This window comes from Amblyomma mixtum, chromosome 2, assembly GCF_055824585.1.
Source record: "Amblyomma mixtum isolate Tamu chromosome 2, ASM5582458v1, whole genome shotgun sequence".
In the NCBI taxonomy this organism is placed as follows: domain Eukaryota; kingdom Metazoa; phylum Arthropoda; class Arachnida; order Ixodida; family Ixodidae; genus Amblyomma; species Amblyomma mixtum.
Window position 1 is genome coordinate 213,972,602 of NC_143013.1, and position 16,250 is coordinate 213,988,851.

The 16,250-nt window shown below is 49.8% G+C and overlaps 1 protein-coding gene across 1 annotated transcript in view; it reads right to left on the bottom strand.

The window, feature by feature from the left end:
• The window catches only part of LOC149362513 (phospholipid-transporting ATPase ABCA3-like), a 66,695-nt gene that overhangs the window by 25,008 nt on the left and 25,437 nt on the right, over positions 1–16,250 (bottom strand). The window contains exons 8-10 of the mRNA XM_089568320.1: positions 6,851–7,103; positions 5,873–5,925; positions 2,586–2,851 (exon numbers count right to left, since the gene is read on the bottom strand). Of these exons, the coding sequence (XP_089424446.1) occupies positions 2,586–2,851; positions 5,873–5,925; positions 6,851–7,103 (572 nt within the window). The remainder of the gene's footprint in view (positions 1–2,585; positions 2,852–5,872; positions 5,926–6,850; positions 7,104–16,250) is intronic.

The window sequence follows — 16,250 nt, forward strand, 5'->3', positions numbered from 1 at the left end:
GATACATTTCCTTTCCTCAAAAAATAAATTTACCGTCCAGCAAGGCGTACAGCTGAATTGGCGATGGCGTTCTGTGGACTCCCTGGCAGCGTTGCAAGACGCTGTCGCGTTCCACTCTTACAGGCGAAGCTTAACATGTTAACCACACATCTGTAACACACGCAGACAGCCAATGGACGCGTCATTCGCTGGCAGCACTTGATTCATCATTCACAACCACATTCTTAACGTACGCTCCCTTGCCGCACATGCCAAGGACGTACACCACGATCACATTCTGCGCCATTCCTCTGTACTTTGCTTTGCTGAAACCTGGATGGATCCCGAAGAGCCTCTCGAAATCATAGATTTCCTATACTGCTGTGGTGCTCACAGAGACCACAACAGAGCGGCGGGAGTCGCTATCTACTTGCGCACAGGTCTCTCTGCAATACCAGTCGAAATGTTTGGCACGTCACATGAAGTTGGCGAACTGTGCGCCGCAAAGTTGCCCAACGGCTTGCTGGTAGTAGCTGCCTACTTCGCCCCTACCGCACTCACGAAAGACGTCGTGCACTTCCTGCAACTCGCATTAACCGTCCATCGATCCACACCGATGTTAGTAGTGGGGGACTTTAAGGTTTACATAAAGACAAACAGCAATTTCCTAACACTTATGCGGGAGAACATCCCGTTCCTCTCGCTCGTAACGCGTCCCACGGCTGTGACAACCTCGCGAGGCACTTGTATAGATCTCGTCTTTGAGAATCAAGCATTGGTGTACCAAGTCGAACATATATCAGTCTATTTCTCCGACAACAAAGCTTCCTTCATGACTGCCAAGAACTGTTAGTGGAGTCTTTGTTAAAGGAATACGTGTGAAAAATAAAAAAAAGTTCTGTGATAGCGCATACATGTGTTGCTCGATTTCTTTGCCTCAATCTATCGAAAAGGTGAAACAGCTTATTTGCTGCGCTCAAATTTCGCATTAGGAAGTAACGTAATCGTCGGTAATTTTTTTGTTTATTAGGTTTAATGTCCTAAAGCGACTCAGGATGTTAGAGACGCCGTAGTGGAGGGCTCCGTGTAATTTCGACCACCTGGGGTTCTTTAACGCGCACTGACATCGCACAGTACTTTAGAGAAGTCTCTGTCTGGAAGTTCAAAGGGCGAACATTTGCCATTTAGAGCCAGTGCTATTTCTGTGATGTGCGACTTTGCGTGGTTAACTTATAGTTATGGTTGTTGCGGCTGTAAATTAGCCCATGGGTTTTGTGCGCATCGCTGAAGGAGGGAGGAATCTAAACTTAAGGTCAGCAAGAACTGCAGAAGCTTCTCGCGTGCTCTCCCGACCTCCACAGGCACATACAGCTGCCAACATATTATGTATGAGCAACAAAATAAACTATTTTTTATTATTGGGGCTTAACGTCCCAAAGCAACTGAGGCTATGAGGGACGCCAAAAAATGAACTATGTAAAGACGACCCGATGTAGCAGCATCTGCGGAGGAGATTCTAGCCGGCGCAGGGGCAAGAAATGCTACGTTACTATGCTATACGTAACGTGCGTTTCACGTAGGTTGCAGATATAATTTACTATCAAGCTACGGCTGAAGTAACTCAATTTAAGAGCTTCTGAGGGGTCGAATAAAGCGGTACCTCAAGTCAAAAATATGGTGCGGTGCAAGTCTCATCATACAAACAGACAGTAAGGCAGAGTGTCAGGCAGACGATGAAACTGCGCACGCGAAAGCCTGTGGGCAGCGATGTAGTCGAGATAACAGATAAGACAACTTGACGAATATCCAGGCAGTTGTATAGCAAAAGAGATTGCCGTTGACATGGTAGAGAAGAAAGGGAGAGAGAGAGAGAGAGAGAGACAGAGTGAAAGGTTGAGAATGAATAGTCGCAAAGTTAAAGCGGTTGGCAGCTATAGCAAATGAACGCGCATAGTGGTCCCCACCATGTACACCGCGGGCAATCCACGTTGTTGTTTCCTTTGTTGCGATCAGCCGTGCGGGTTGAAAAACGAACTATCCGTTCGGTGATGACAGGGAGGTGTTGCCTAAGTGATCATAATGTCATGGGAACTTCCCTGTAACTCGCACTGCAGTGATTTCAGGTATTAGAGCAGACTCTGAGAAGTACTCCCGAATTTCGAACAGTGGCAATGACGTCCACAGCGTCTCGAACGCATTAGTTGCATCTGCCCATGCCCAAGCAGGCTAATCTAGCTACATTTTCAGTAGGATATAAAAGCACGCCAGCTGCCATCGTTAAGGAAACGCCTAGCCTATCTAGACGCGCTCTCTCCTGGGCTCGAAGAAACGACTCGGCGACTGTAAGCTGCCCCACGCCCAACAGCTATAATTATGCCCCTCGATGACACATTTTGCTGAGCGCCCGCATAGTGCTTCCGATGTCCCCAGCTTCTTACGTCTCACGGTTTTCAAATGCAGTGTACTAGGACGGCGATGGCGATGCGTGTATAGCTCTTGCCGTTAAAGACTGATAGGAAGAACGTAGAAGAAACAGCTGCAAATAATTAGAGAGAGAAGAAGAGAGGAGGACAACGTATGTTCCCGGGCACAAGTGGTCCGCTCACTTCGGGCACTTGGTCGTCGAGTCCTGCGCTCGCCAGCGTCACGGGCACCGTAAGGCGGTCGGTGAAGAGCGGCGTGGCGGCGCCCATGGCTGACTTCTCGAAGAGCAGCAGCGCCCAGAAGACGGCCAACGGCGCGGCCCAGAGCAAGGCCATCGTGGCCCAACTCCGCGACAGACATAAGGCTCGCTTGGTGACCAGCGCCACCAGCGTGCGCCACAGACCGCTCTCGTTGACCACCGGCGAGCTGGCAGTCTCCACGTCGCGCTCTGCGAGCACCAGTTTGTGGGGTCAAATGTTCGCCGCAGCGGCCGCATTTCGACTACGGGAAAATGCAAGCATGATGGTGTGCTGTGCGAAGTTGCATATTAGAGAACTTAGTTGGTGGAAACTGATCCGAGCCCCACAGCACCATATAGTAGCACTTTCTCTGCGTGCTTTTGCTTCTGCCCTTGCCACTTATTTACTGTGTGGTTCAAGGGTGAGTTAATACACCTTTTGTTTTCTCCTAAAACATGCGCATTAGTATTTGGTCATGACGTGTTCGCTTTGTGTTGTCACCGTGTCAGATGCGAGCGTTGATGGGCCAGGTAAGAAGGCCGCATGACACTTAAAGGGGCTGCGAAACACTGCCTGGGGGAATACCGCTATACTTCAGGTGGGTTCTTTATGTCACACAGATGCTGACTTAAAAAGAATTACAGGAATCGGTGCACAGGAACGGGAGGTATTCAGTGAAGAAATTTCAAAATACAAGCAAACAAAACGCTGCCCTCAACTCGATTTTGGCGGGGCTTCCCACTCCTATTTCGCTCTCCCAATGACGGCACCTGGCGCAACCAATCAAAACAGCCAGCCAGAGCACGTCGCGGAAGTTTGTACTCCATGGTTGCCGGCTCTCTGTCAGACTGGCAGCGTTGTTTCCATGCCAGAGCGCCCCTGGTGGTGTATTTTTATTTTACTTGCTTTGCAGGGCTTTTATCTAAGACAAACAAATTGTTTTTGTTGATCTAATATAAAACGCAGACAGGTGACAAAATGTGTCTCTATTTATTCACACAATTTGCAGCATATTTAATGTTTGTCCTATCATCAAGCTCGCGCCAGGTGATGTCATATCCGCTGCTAAAAACCCGCCACTATGTGGCGACACCATGAGAGCCATGAAGTTGTTTTTGGGAGGACATTAAAATATTAAAAAACGGAATGTACGCGGTATTACCGACGCTAATAGCACCATTATAACTCACTGTATGCAATCAACAGGCAAAACAGTTAACTAAGATTGTGTTTCTGGGCCCCTTTAATATTTCCTGTACAAAAGCACGAACAGGCAGAGGAGTTTTGCGTTTTATCACTCGTTGCATGGCCGTGTGCCAGCAGAATGTCAGGGGCGGACTGTTAAACTTATGAAAAAATGATTTGAAACAGCTGTTATCCACATGGCGCCTAAGCTACTGAGGTATAGTGGTTATTACTTTAGGTTTTCTTCAAATGCTTGAAGGATACGGGAGCCACCGCGGTGACTTAGCGGTTATGATGCTCAGCTGCTGACTCGAAAGACGCGGGTTTGGTCCCGGCCACGGTGGTCGCATTTCGATGGAGGCGAAAGGCAAGAGGCCCGTGTACTGTGCGATGTCGGTGCGCGTTAAAGAACCCCAGGTGGTAGAAATTTCCGCAGCCCTTCACTACGGCGCCCCTAATAGCCTGAGTCGGTTTGGGACGTGAAATTCCGTTAACCAAACTAAACCAAAGGAGTCTGTGTTCGTCCAGTGTTCTCAAGGAGTAATGCCCCTCATGAACTCGTTCCGTAGTGATCTTCCATTACTCTTATTTTTCTCTTTCGCTGACTTCATCTCCCTCCCCATGTGTTGGTTAGCAGACGAATAACCACCCTGCCTTTCCACTATTTTGTCTCCCACTGTCTTGATATAATAGTATGACCTGTATTTCGCGACAAAAACGAGACAGATATGTGTGCAGTATTTCGAAACAAGGCTTTCAAGAGTCCTGTCACGTATTAAGGCGCTCGACTTTTTTTGTCGGATATGAAGAACGTGCAAAAATTTATTCAATGTTTTTCTGGCGGAGATTCATACAATTACGGGTACTTGCGCAAACTTTTCAGTACTGTCATTAGTGAAGTGGTCGTTTAGAAAATTAACCTGTTTAAGCACAAAACGCTTTTAGTGTCACTCCGTGCGGATTCTATAGAGTCCTCGGAAAAATTTTGGTTTAACAGAATTCCTACGTATGACAGGCGCTGCCATTACTAAAGAGCACAGGGTTTTTTTTTAAGCCGTGTAGTTGGGATGTTGTAGCATCCGTGCATGGATGTTAATCCCTTCGAACGGGCGAGGACGTCAGAGATTTGAAACGCTGGCGATGAATAATAAGTGGCGCTGCATGGCCCAGAAGCAAATTCCCCCTGGACTTAATGCCATTGGCAAACGCTGTTCATAGAAGAGCAGGCTTGTTTGGAGAGCTAGGGCTGTGTGCTGCGGAACACTGAGATTCGCACAGTCGCTGACTTAGGAGCTTGATGATTAGGTTTTCATCACTTGGTTTTACTTGAGTGCAGGCACTGTTTTTGAAACCCAGTACCTGCTCAAAAATTTTGATTTGTTTGCTTCGCAGTGGACATTTCGTGCACTCTAGCAGGCTCACCTCTGTATGAGCACTATTGAAAAATAGAAGATAGCACCAGATATTTTGAACATGGCGCAAATTCTCATTGAATTGAAAACATTAAAAAGAAATATATGAAAAAATATCGTTATGTGTGGTGAAAGTATGGCGGCAGCATTAACCATCAATGTGCTCCTGTATCACAATCCACAGACAGCAAAGAACTGGATCTTTGTTCCCTGACTTACGGCTGCCATCATCAATTAACAGCTAGAATTATATAAATAAGACCCTACCCACCCTGTACACAACCTATTTATATTTATAAACTGCTTCCCTTTATAATGCTTCAGGGCTTGAGAACAAAAATCAATCAATAAAAAATACAAGCTAATAATAAACTCTTATATTGGTAAAAGGATACCAAAATTCAAGCATTACACCAGAAGAACTGCCCCGTCACACTCATAGGTTAAACAGTGTTCTGAGCCAACAAGGTCAGAGCCATTATGATGCGTCGGTACCTCAGCTTTTTGTCCCCAGTGTTTGTTACTCCAAAAAGGCTGAACTGCATGCAGGTAACCTCGCATCACTCCTTGCTGTGTACAAATTTTCTGTCAGGGTAGTTGCACGAGAAAATAAACGAAAGTGAAGATCCTGACCTTCGTTTTCGAAGGCGTACTTCTCCTTCACAGAAAGCTCTTGAAGGTTGATCCTGTGACATGGCGGAAAAGAAAGAACAGTGGTTGCAGTCATACAGTGCTTGAAAATATAAGCTGCGACCTCCTAAGGGCCAGAAAACTTGAATCTATATTTTGAATAGCTGCCCAATGGCTCGTCGCGACTTTTATGACATTTTGTGGACTGTAATGAACAGTTCCTCCGTGAAGCAACGCCTTTCACCTCTTAGCGAGTGCTTACGATAGGCACGCGGATAAGCAAGATATCTGCTTACAATTAAATGTCATACATGTGTGGTCATACATGTGTGACATGGAGAACACCCGTTCGTGCATATTATTTGTAATCTCTACCCATTAATCACGCCTGCTGTCTGCGTGCACTATTTGAGTATGAATTGCGTGGCATGAATTATTGTCCTTAATTTAGAAAACGAATAAATGTCACAAAACTTTCAAATGCAAGGCGTGCTTGATGTATAAATATTTACCGGTCGTTTACCTTTGTGGCAGTACTAAGTTCAGCGAGAGTTTGGTTGGAAGCGAAAAGCTGATAAGAATCGGTGTGTTAGAGGCTTCTGACGGGGCCGTAAATTATTCATGTGTCACGCACGGTCATTTTTTTCTTTATTGCGGTATCACGCGCTCACTGATACATCAATATAACGCGGGCGCCAGGCGTGACAGATGCAAAAGGGAAACAGGTGAGGAGGAAAACCAAACAACGTCACGAGCTGCACTGTTCTCTCTCTCTCTATGACGTCACCAATGGCGAGTCTGTTCCGACGAATCGGCGTGACACACCGTACGTGTTTTCTCTCTCTGCTCTTTCCTCCTCACACACTCCTAGTGATACAACGCCAACGCCGCGAACTCGAAAACGAAAAGCTTAGCAGCCTTCGCTGTAAAAGGCAAACTTTTTTCTTTCTCTCAATGCTCTAATGTGAAGGTCGAGCGTACCTCAGGAAGAGCTCTTCCATGCTGGTGGCCATGACGGAGATAGTGCTGATGCCCATCGCCCGGGAACCCCGCTCGAGCTTGGCGAACATTGCTTCGAAGCCCTCCGTGCCCACCACGTTGAGGTCTATGTCCACTTCGTCTTCGCGCTCTTCCTTCATCATCGCTGCAGGCGCCGTGTCCTTGATGACGTTCATTACCGCAGTCCTGTCGAAAGGCTCCGGGCTCTTGCTGATGGACAGCTGGTAGCCGGGGCCTGTTCAGGTGGCCCAGCACCGGGCATAAGCAGTGAAACGGCGAGACGGATCATCAAACTCCTGTCAGGCTTTACATAGCCACGACTGTACTTAACACCTAGCAAGCGCTCACTCACGAACATTTCGAAGGAAACTAAGAGCACATAAATCTCTGGATAAGGCGGCCACTTTTCTCAAAAATATTGCCCCTCCAAATATTTTAAATGCACCCCAAAACACAATCTGTGCACATGTGTTTTTCTTGTTTGTTGCTTTGGGTGTCTTTCAGGGTCGGACAGAAAATAGATTTTGATTCATTATGCTGAGAAACCAAGCCACCGCGGTGGCTGAGCGGTTATGGCGCTCGGCAGCTGACCCGAAAGACGCGGGTTCGATTCCGGCCGCGGCGGTCTCATTTTGATGGAGGCGAAATGCTAGAGGCCCGTGTACTGCGTACGTTGTCAGTGCACGTTAAGAACGCCAGGTGGCCAAAATTTCCAGAGCCCTTCACTACGGCGTCCCTCACAGCCTGAGTTGCTTTGGGACAGTAAAGTTTCACAGGTTCTTCTTCTTCTTCTTTGCACCAGAGGTTCCCCGCCAGAGACGGTTGGTAACTCGAAGACAAGCTTATTTCTTCGCACCAGGGGTGCCCCGTCAGAGACGGTCTTGTGGTGAGTTGAGATGCAGGGATAAAAAGGGAATAACTGAAAATTTATATACAGATATTTACAGGATGTACAAGTTAGATACAACGGCAAAAAGACAAACACCCAATAGGCGGAACTGGCTAATACAAGGGGAGGCCCCTACTCTGCGTAGCCGAAGATGCGTAGCATCTCACCTTAGCGCAGAACACCGCTTCCAGCTCCGGGGCCCGGTTTTAAAGACCTAAAGGCCCGGCCCACATTTGGTAACACCCAATCATGTTACACTGCTCACACGATTGGTTTACCGAGAGTATGGCCAGCCCTCCAGCTTCTGTAGGGCAAAACGCCCTTTCCATTGCAAAATTAAAGTAAAAACAAATACACATTCGTGCCAGCACGTGCGCGAATCGGTACCGTGGGGCGGGGGGGACACCCGTACTTCCCGGCGCGTTCGCGAGCGGCCGCGTTCCAAATAGGAGACGCTTCGCTTTGAGCGCCTCCAGCCGCGTTCCGATGACCCCGCGCACACTACCGATCCCTTACACGCCCTTCCCAAGATTCTACAAAGGGCTCAAATGCCGCTTTTAGAATTACAGCAACAAGGGATCGGTCCAACTCATGAAATCGCCGCGAGGGCGACGTACCTACAGCAGTCACATATCGTGTCATCACAGGCAAACAAAACCTGACGCAAAATGCACACGCGCACCAACAAAACAAGCGAAATGCACACATTCAAGTACGCGTTTCACACAATCAAATACAGCGCCTTTACTGAAGTCCAAGTTGTCGCGCTGCGACCAGTTGCACCTGCATGCACCCACTCGTTCTCGCGAATAAGCACACATGCACACACACACTCGCAACAGGAGCGTTCATTGGCACTTATATGGGGTCCGTAAGCGGCCACGTGAGCCTCCTTAGTCGCACCGAGTGTCCCTGTGTGCGTTCGAGCCAACACGTGTCTCAATCGACACGATCAGTGCCTAGCTGCCACTCGGCTCGTTAAGCTGGTGCCACAGCGGGGCGATAACTAAAAAGTTGCTGCCCTCCAGGATCGAAAACGTCCTGATCTTCTATAGGTCCAAAACTGGACCATGCGACTCCCCTAAGGGCAAGCTCTCGTCGGCGCGCCAGTAAGGACCGCGTGCTGCGTAAGGAACATATCCCTTGCCCAGTCCAACTGTAACAGTGCGGCCGGCTTTGCTACATCTAATTTGACGTACTGCAGCCCGGAACGTACTGTTCCTCGCACCGACTTTCAATTTGAAAGCCACGCCCTCGCCTCCTGCTACTTCGCCTCGCTTTCAGCCATTTTCACCTTTACTGTATGGGCAAACCTTTAAATTGCCGCTCCGTGCTTGATCGGTGCTCGCCGGCTTCGTGGCATTGTTTGAAGCTGCATGAGCCCCCTCGCAGTCATTAGTCCTGAATTCGCCTTCTGGCAAGTCGCCACACATTTCCCTGTCCTCTGATGACTTGATCGGACATACATTGGGTGCGTTCGACAACTGCGCGGCGCTCTGCCGGGTCGGCCCAGCATGCCCACCTCCGCTCTCAGCCTCGGATGAAAGGCTATTGCTATCAATAAGGCTACGAGGCCCTTCATGCCCTATGACCGACACATTGTGCCGTTCCAGCAACGCCATATTTTCACCTGTTACTAGCTCCGTGTCAGAGGTCACAATCTTAGTCATAGAGCCTGCAGGAATTCCACCGCTGTCCTGTTTGTTATCGGACACCTTGGTCTCGATTGGCTTTAGATCATGAGAATTGGGCTGCTCCTGTTCTTTGCTAGCCGCCCGCAGTGGCGCAAAAGATGTGATATTTCCGCGTCTTTCAGGAATCCCGTTTTCACTTGCTGAACCTTTGGCGGCCTTTCCTAACAAAGATGCTTTCCCGCATGCCGGCTGATTGCTTTCAGCGTCCTCACTGCTGTTTTCCTGACCTGTGCATGACAAGCATAATCCTAATAAGCATAATAAGCATAATAAACGTCTTCAACGCTCCTTTCGCTCCCAACCACACAATGCCCAACTTTCCTCCCGGATCACTGCTTTGCGGGCCGAGATCGTCGCCCACTGCGCCTCCCTCGAGCACTCTCGTTGGAGTGCTCTTTGTGACCGTCTTGACTCTGCATTGCACTCGCGATCCACATGGTCTCTCTTCAAATCCCTCCTTGGCACTAAGCCTGCCCTTGCTCCCACTCTAGCTAAAGCCCTCACTCAAGGAACTCCCTCCGATGTTTTTGATCAGCTCGCCTCTCTCTATCTCCCGCCCCCTCTGGCACCCTCCTACCCGGTGTACTGCGGTGGACCTAACCCCGATCTGGACCAATCCTTCACTCTCCGGGAGCTCGAATCGGCTCTGGCTGCTAATGCTACACGCTCGGCTCCCGGTGAGGATGCCATTACATACACCACACTTCGCAACCTTCCTGACTGCGCCAAAGAATTCCTCCTTAAAACCTACAATGATGCATGGGACAGCGGCTGCCTGCCCAGCTCCTGGACCTCCTCCCTCATTTCTATGATTCCAAAGCCGGGCAAGCCTCCCTCTCTCTCTAACCTCCGCCCAATCTCCCTGACATCATGTGTTGGTAAGACCCTTGAGCGAATGGCCCTGACTCGCCTCTCTAATTTTCTCGAGACGAGGGAGTTCTTCCCTCATTCTCTCATCGGCTTCCGACGCCACGTCTGTGCACAGGACATGTTTCTGGTTCTCCAGCACACGTTTCTGTCACCTACCCCCACTCAAATTCACGCACTTGTGACCGTCGATGTTCGCAAAGCCTTCGACGGTGTTTGCCACGACCACATCCTTTCCCAACTCGCCTCCCTAGACTGTGGCTCCCGCATGTACTGTTATATCCGCTCATTCCTCTCTAAACGTGTCGCTCGCTTTCGAGTCGACACCTATCTGTCCGACCCCCACAACCTCACCCGAGGCACTCCTCAAGGTGCGGTTCTCTCTCCTACCCTTTTCAATCTTGCTATGGCCCCTCTCGCCTCCCAGCTAGCTGAAATTCCCGACCTGCATCATATATTTTACGCCGATGACATCACTCTCTGGTGTTCATCTGGCTCTCCCGGTCACGTACAGGACACCCTGCAACGTGGCCTAGATCTCATCGACTACTTTCTCACCACCGCTGGCCTCTCTCCTGCTCCTGAGAAATCCGAGCTTCTCCTTCTCAGCCATTCCTCCTACCAGCGCTCACACAACCACTTCGTCTCTCTCCACCTTTCTGGCTCTCCCATTCCTGTCGTCACACAGTGCAAAGTTCTTGGCTTCCCTTTGCATGCGGCTAAGAATGTGCAATCCCTTCACCGCGCTGTCACCACCTGCCACTCTGTAACTCACCTCCTGCGGCGCGTGGTCACTCGACGCTCAGGTCTCCACGAGGCTCACGCGTGCCGAGTTGCCCACGCGCTGGCCCTCAACAAGGTCTTGTACTTTGCACCCTACGCTTCCTTCACTCAGACTCAACTTAACGCTCTCGAGACTGCTCTTGTGGGCCTCTACAAGGCAGCTCTCAACCTTCCTATCACTACCTCTACCACTAAGCTCTTTGCCACAGGCCTCTTCCATCCTCTTCGTTCTCTTCTCAGTCTCCATCGTGACTCGCAGCTTGCCCGGCTTTCCCTTACCCGTCAGGGTCAGTGGTTATTGACTCAAGCGGGTATCTCGCCCATTCCAATCTCCCCGTTTACCTCTCCTATTCCCACCCCCGCCCCCAATCTTCGTATCCTTCCCCTCCCGACCAACATGTCCCCCGTCCTGCACGCCGGACGTCGTCATGCGGCCGCACAGCACCATTCCCCTCTCTTTGATACCCAGGGTGTAGCTTACACGGATGCCTCCTTCGTGGCTCCTCGAGGTTCCTGCGGCTACGCCCTGTACCATCCACACCTCCCTGCTCCTGAAACCCACACCAGCGGGCCGTATCTACACCCTCCAGACGCATTGTCCCTCGAGGTCCTCGCCATTGCGCATGCCCTCCAGTCATTTTCCCTCCTTCCCTCTCTCCAAGAGTACACAGTCTATTCGGACTCACAAGCCGCTATACACCACATACAGAAACGCACCCTGACCCCTTCTCTCCAACAGGAGGTCGAACGAGCGGTCTCCGCACTGCAGCCTTCCATCGTTTTCCTCCGCTGGGTCCCTGGGCATTCAGGGATTGACGGCAATGAGCTGGCCCATCAGCTCGCCCGCGACACACTTTTCCGGGCACCGTTGATCCCCTGGCCCAAGCCCTCGGAGGACGGTGGGAGACTCACCCTTCGCCGCACCATAAAAGAGGTCTACCTTGAGCTCCGCCTCGACAAACGCCTTTACCCTCCCCCTCATCCATCACTCACGGTGCCGGAGTCTCGCCTTCTTCGGCACATTCAGATGAATGCAGTTATCACCCCGTCCCGCCTCTTCCTCTATCGCTATCGATCGGACCCTTCCTGTCCCAACTGCCCCTGTATCTATGCGGACCTGGCCCATTGCCTATTCTATTGCCCGGCTGCTCAGCAGTCGGGTTCCTTCCCCCCACCCTCTCTATCCATCACCACCTGGCTCGACTGGCTTGGCGCTGAAGGGGAAGAAGAACAGCGGCTTCTGGTCGCCCAGGCGGTCGAAATGCTCGGCCTGTAAATTATGGTTGATTAAAAGTCTTTTACTACTACTACTACTACTTTGTCTTCCAGCACAGGCGGCCTCACCTCTCGGGACTCGGAGCAGTTCTCCCTGGCTGATTCACTGGCTCTTCTACTCTCCTTGATCTTAGAGATCTCGAGCTCTACCTGCTGGCGTCTTGATTCTATTACCTTCAAGACATACTTAACATCCCGAGGTTCTTCCTCGCGAAGCAGCGCCTTTCCGCCATTTACTTTCGCAAGTTGAGCCTGAAGGTCCGCTAAGCGCGCCTTCGCTAACTCAACCTGGTACCTCACATCGAGTGAGGGCCGGCATGGATAACTCTGCATACCTCCGTCTCTACCCCTCAACTGTCCTACCGGCTCGAACACATGAACAGGGACGTGAACAATGCGACGAAGGAAACTCACAGTTTCGATGCGTCGATCCGCATTGCCAGTTCCTTGGCGTCGGAGTCCAGCACCACTTTCCCCGGACGCTGCGATGAGCTGTCGCACGCCGCTGGTCCGCTGCCGGTGACCGTCAAGTTATCGACGCGCTGCTTTTCTGGACCGTATGCAGTCCCGCGTCGCTGGACTACTGCCGTGGTCCTTGCATCCTTACCGCCGTCTCTCCGCAGGTCCTTTCTCGAACGCTGCTGTTGCCTGATCGTCGCCTTTCTCCCTGCCTTCAATCTTCTTCCTGCGCCGTCTTCCGATGGCCGCAGGATCCTGTCGACTGCGCCAGTAAAGTTTCACAGGTTCTTCTTCTTCTTCTTTGCGCCAGAGGTGCCCCGCCAGAGACGGTTGGTTTAACTCGAAGACTGAAGCTTATTTCTTCGCACCAGGGGTGCCCCGTCAGGGACGGTCTTACGATGAGTTGAGATGCAGGGATAAAAAAAGGCAATAACTGAAGATTTATATACAAATATTTACAGAATATACAAGTTAGATACAACGGCAAAAAGACAAACAAAAGGGGTGGAACTGGCTAACACTAGGGGAGGCCCCTACTCGGCGTAGCCGACGATGCGTAGCATCTCACCTTAGCGCAGAACCCCACTTCCGGCCCCGGGGCCCGGTTTTAAAGACCTAAAGGCCCGGCCCACATTTGGTAACACCCAATCATGTTACACTGCTCACACGATTGGTTTACCGAGAGCATGGCCAGCCCTCCAGCTTCCGTAGGGCAAAACGCCCTTTCCATTGCAAAATTAAAGTAAAAACAAATACACATTTGTGCCAGCACGTGCGCGAATCGGTACCGTGGGGCGGGGGGGGGGACACCCGTACTTCCCGGCGCGTTCGCGAGCGGCCGCGTTCCAAATAGGAGACGCTTCGCTTTGAGCGCCTCCAGCCGCGTTCCGATGACCCCACGCACACTACCGATCCCTTACAGGGACCTTAAAACCCATAAACCATAAAACAGACCAAGTTCCGTGCAGTGATGGACTCGCTCCACAGCGGAAGTGGTTTGGCAGTAGCTGAGCACAGTGACTGGAGAAATACTGGTAGTATTAGCACACATTTGGTAAATTACTTAGATTATAGTAAATTATGATGTTGCATTTGACATAAGCTTAACAGAAGGAATGTGCCGCGCAAAGACCATCGCAAATACACTGAGGCAAAGTACACCTGTAGAAGCGCCATCAATCACTGTGTTCGATTGGTTTGCCTTACTTACAAACATCCTGCTACATGTTTCGAGTCCCTCAAAAAGCGCGTCGCCCGTAACTCCCAACTCGTTCGCAGTGGAGTGGGAGCTGAGAGCGTGAAGCGACAGCGTCCGGACCAGTGTGGACGACTTGCAAAGCGTTAAAACAACTTAGTTATAGAAACCTGCTCCTCGCTCTCGTAGCTCTTACTCTTTTGCGTACAACCTTCGTGAGAAGAAAAACAACGCCTGTTCTCGCATCACAAACAATCATGAAAAGAAGTCATCGAGCAGGCCGTTGCTGCTTTGCACAGTCTCTCTTTCTACGCTGAAAAATCAACGGAGCGCCATGAACGCGACAGGGAAGCGTCCCTACCACCGATCCGCTCACAGCGCTGTCCTGAAAATGCAAAGAACGACGTCAGCTTGTGAAAAAACGAGCCACCGAAAATGGCAATCAGGCGTCTACTTCTGCAACTTGCATGGGCGAGGCGGTGCGCGGGCTGCTTCGATTGGCCACCTAAATTCACGCCTTTCGGGAGTGGAATGGCAAATAGAAGACCTAAGAAAACCTAGTTCGAGACATTATTTTGTTTGCTAGTATTTTGAAATATCTTAATTGACTAACTACTGTTCATATGCACACATTTCTGTGGTTCTTTCTGCATCTGTATCACTGCGTCATCGATAATTCACTCGAAGAAAAACCCGCATTGCAGCAAAATGTGTTGCAAAACACCTTTGAGATAACAGCAGCTCTTTTAGAACACTGGCTGGTTATAATGGCAGCATCTGCACTGCACTAAGCTAATTAATTGTATTAGTGGTAATTAAACAAGGCAGTCAATGTTTTGGTGCCTATAAATTAGCAGCAGCAGCACGTATTGCAAGGAAAATGTGTGTATTGCGTACTCAAGATAACTGCGCCCGTGCACCGATTTAAGATGTAGACCAAATACGAGGTGCCGGGCTAATAGGAAACCGCGTAACAAAAGGAAAAAGGTTTATGGTTTATAGTGATCTAAAGTCCCAAAGCGACTCAGGCTATGAGGGACGTCGTAGTGAAGGGCTCCGGAAAAGTAAAAGCTCGAGGAACAGAGACAAACAAGCAGAAGTCAGAGTTGCACTGTTGATTTTCAATTGCGTCATTAGTGGCAGAGACGAGGTAGTTACACACTGTTCAATATCAGCTGCGTCATTAGTGGCAAAGAACGAGATAGGTAATCCAGGCAAATCATAGAACCACTCGAGATTCATCGTGCCGATGATCAATGTATAAGCGCATCAGAACGAGCTGGAACTCCAGAGTGCGGCGGCCAATGCATAGTCTTTTCTACCTGCCTGTTCATGGTGTTTGAATCACTGGTTTCTTGTTTATTAGCTTGCACCCAGCCCCTTTATGGCCTGTTTTTATCCCCTGAAGTATTTTCCTTTCTGTTTTCTTCGGCCGTATGTACTTTGGTCTCTTATGTATTAAATTTACCATGTTTTCTCCTGGGTTTTATTGATTTGGCCCGCAACCTTTGGCCAAGATTTAATAGTTTTTACCTATTACTTTTATGGCATGATTGTCTAGAATGCTGGTTTCAATTTAATTTTTTCGTCTCGGTTTGCTCTTTTCTTTTTTAATATTTTCGACTTTGACGTGACTACACCGATTCCCGGCGATCGCGCAGCAGCAGCACTTTTCACATTACGTGGAATCCGCGAGGATATTGCGGGAGTGTGGTGAATAAAAAGAGACAACAATACAAAGAGGTTAAAGCAGTTGTATAGCATTAGGAACAGGCTAGTAAGAATTCTTCTATAATGATAATGAACGGATGTTGCCCGCTGAGGAATTCCAAGCTTTGTATTAATGGTATTAACCCAAAATAAAATTTCAGGTTATGTTTGACGTGACTACAGCGATTAAATGCGACCGCGAACCTATACCGCGTTTTCCAACCATTCCTTTTGCCGCATTAAACGCCTTGCTCTGAAATAAAATTTTACTTCGTAGCCGGCTCTCATGTGTGCCACGTTACTGGTGTTTGTGTCTGTTAATCGCGTGTTGAGTTCACAGCCGACACAAAATCATGGCAGCAGCTCAAACCAGGTGTAAGGGATCATTAGTGTACGCGGGGCCATCGGAACGCGGCTGGGAGCGCTCAGAGCGAAGCGTCTCCTTCCTTGGAACGCGGCCGCTCGCGAACGCGCCGGGAACTACGGGTGTTCCCCGCCCCGCGGTACCGT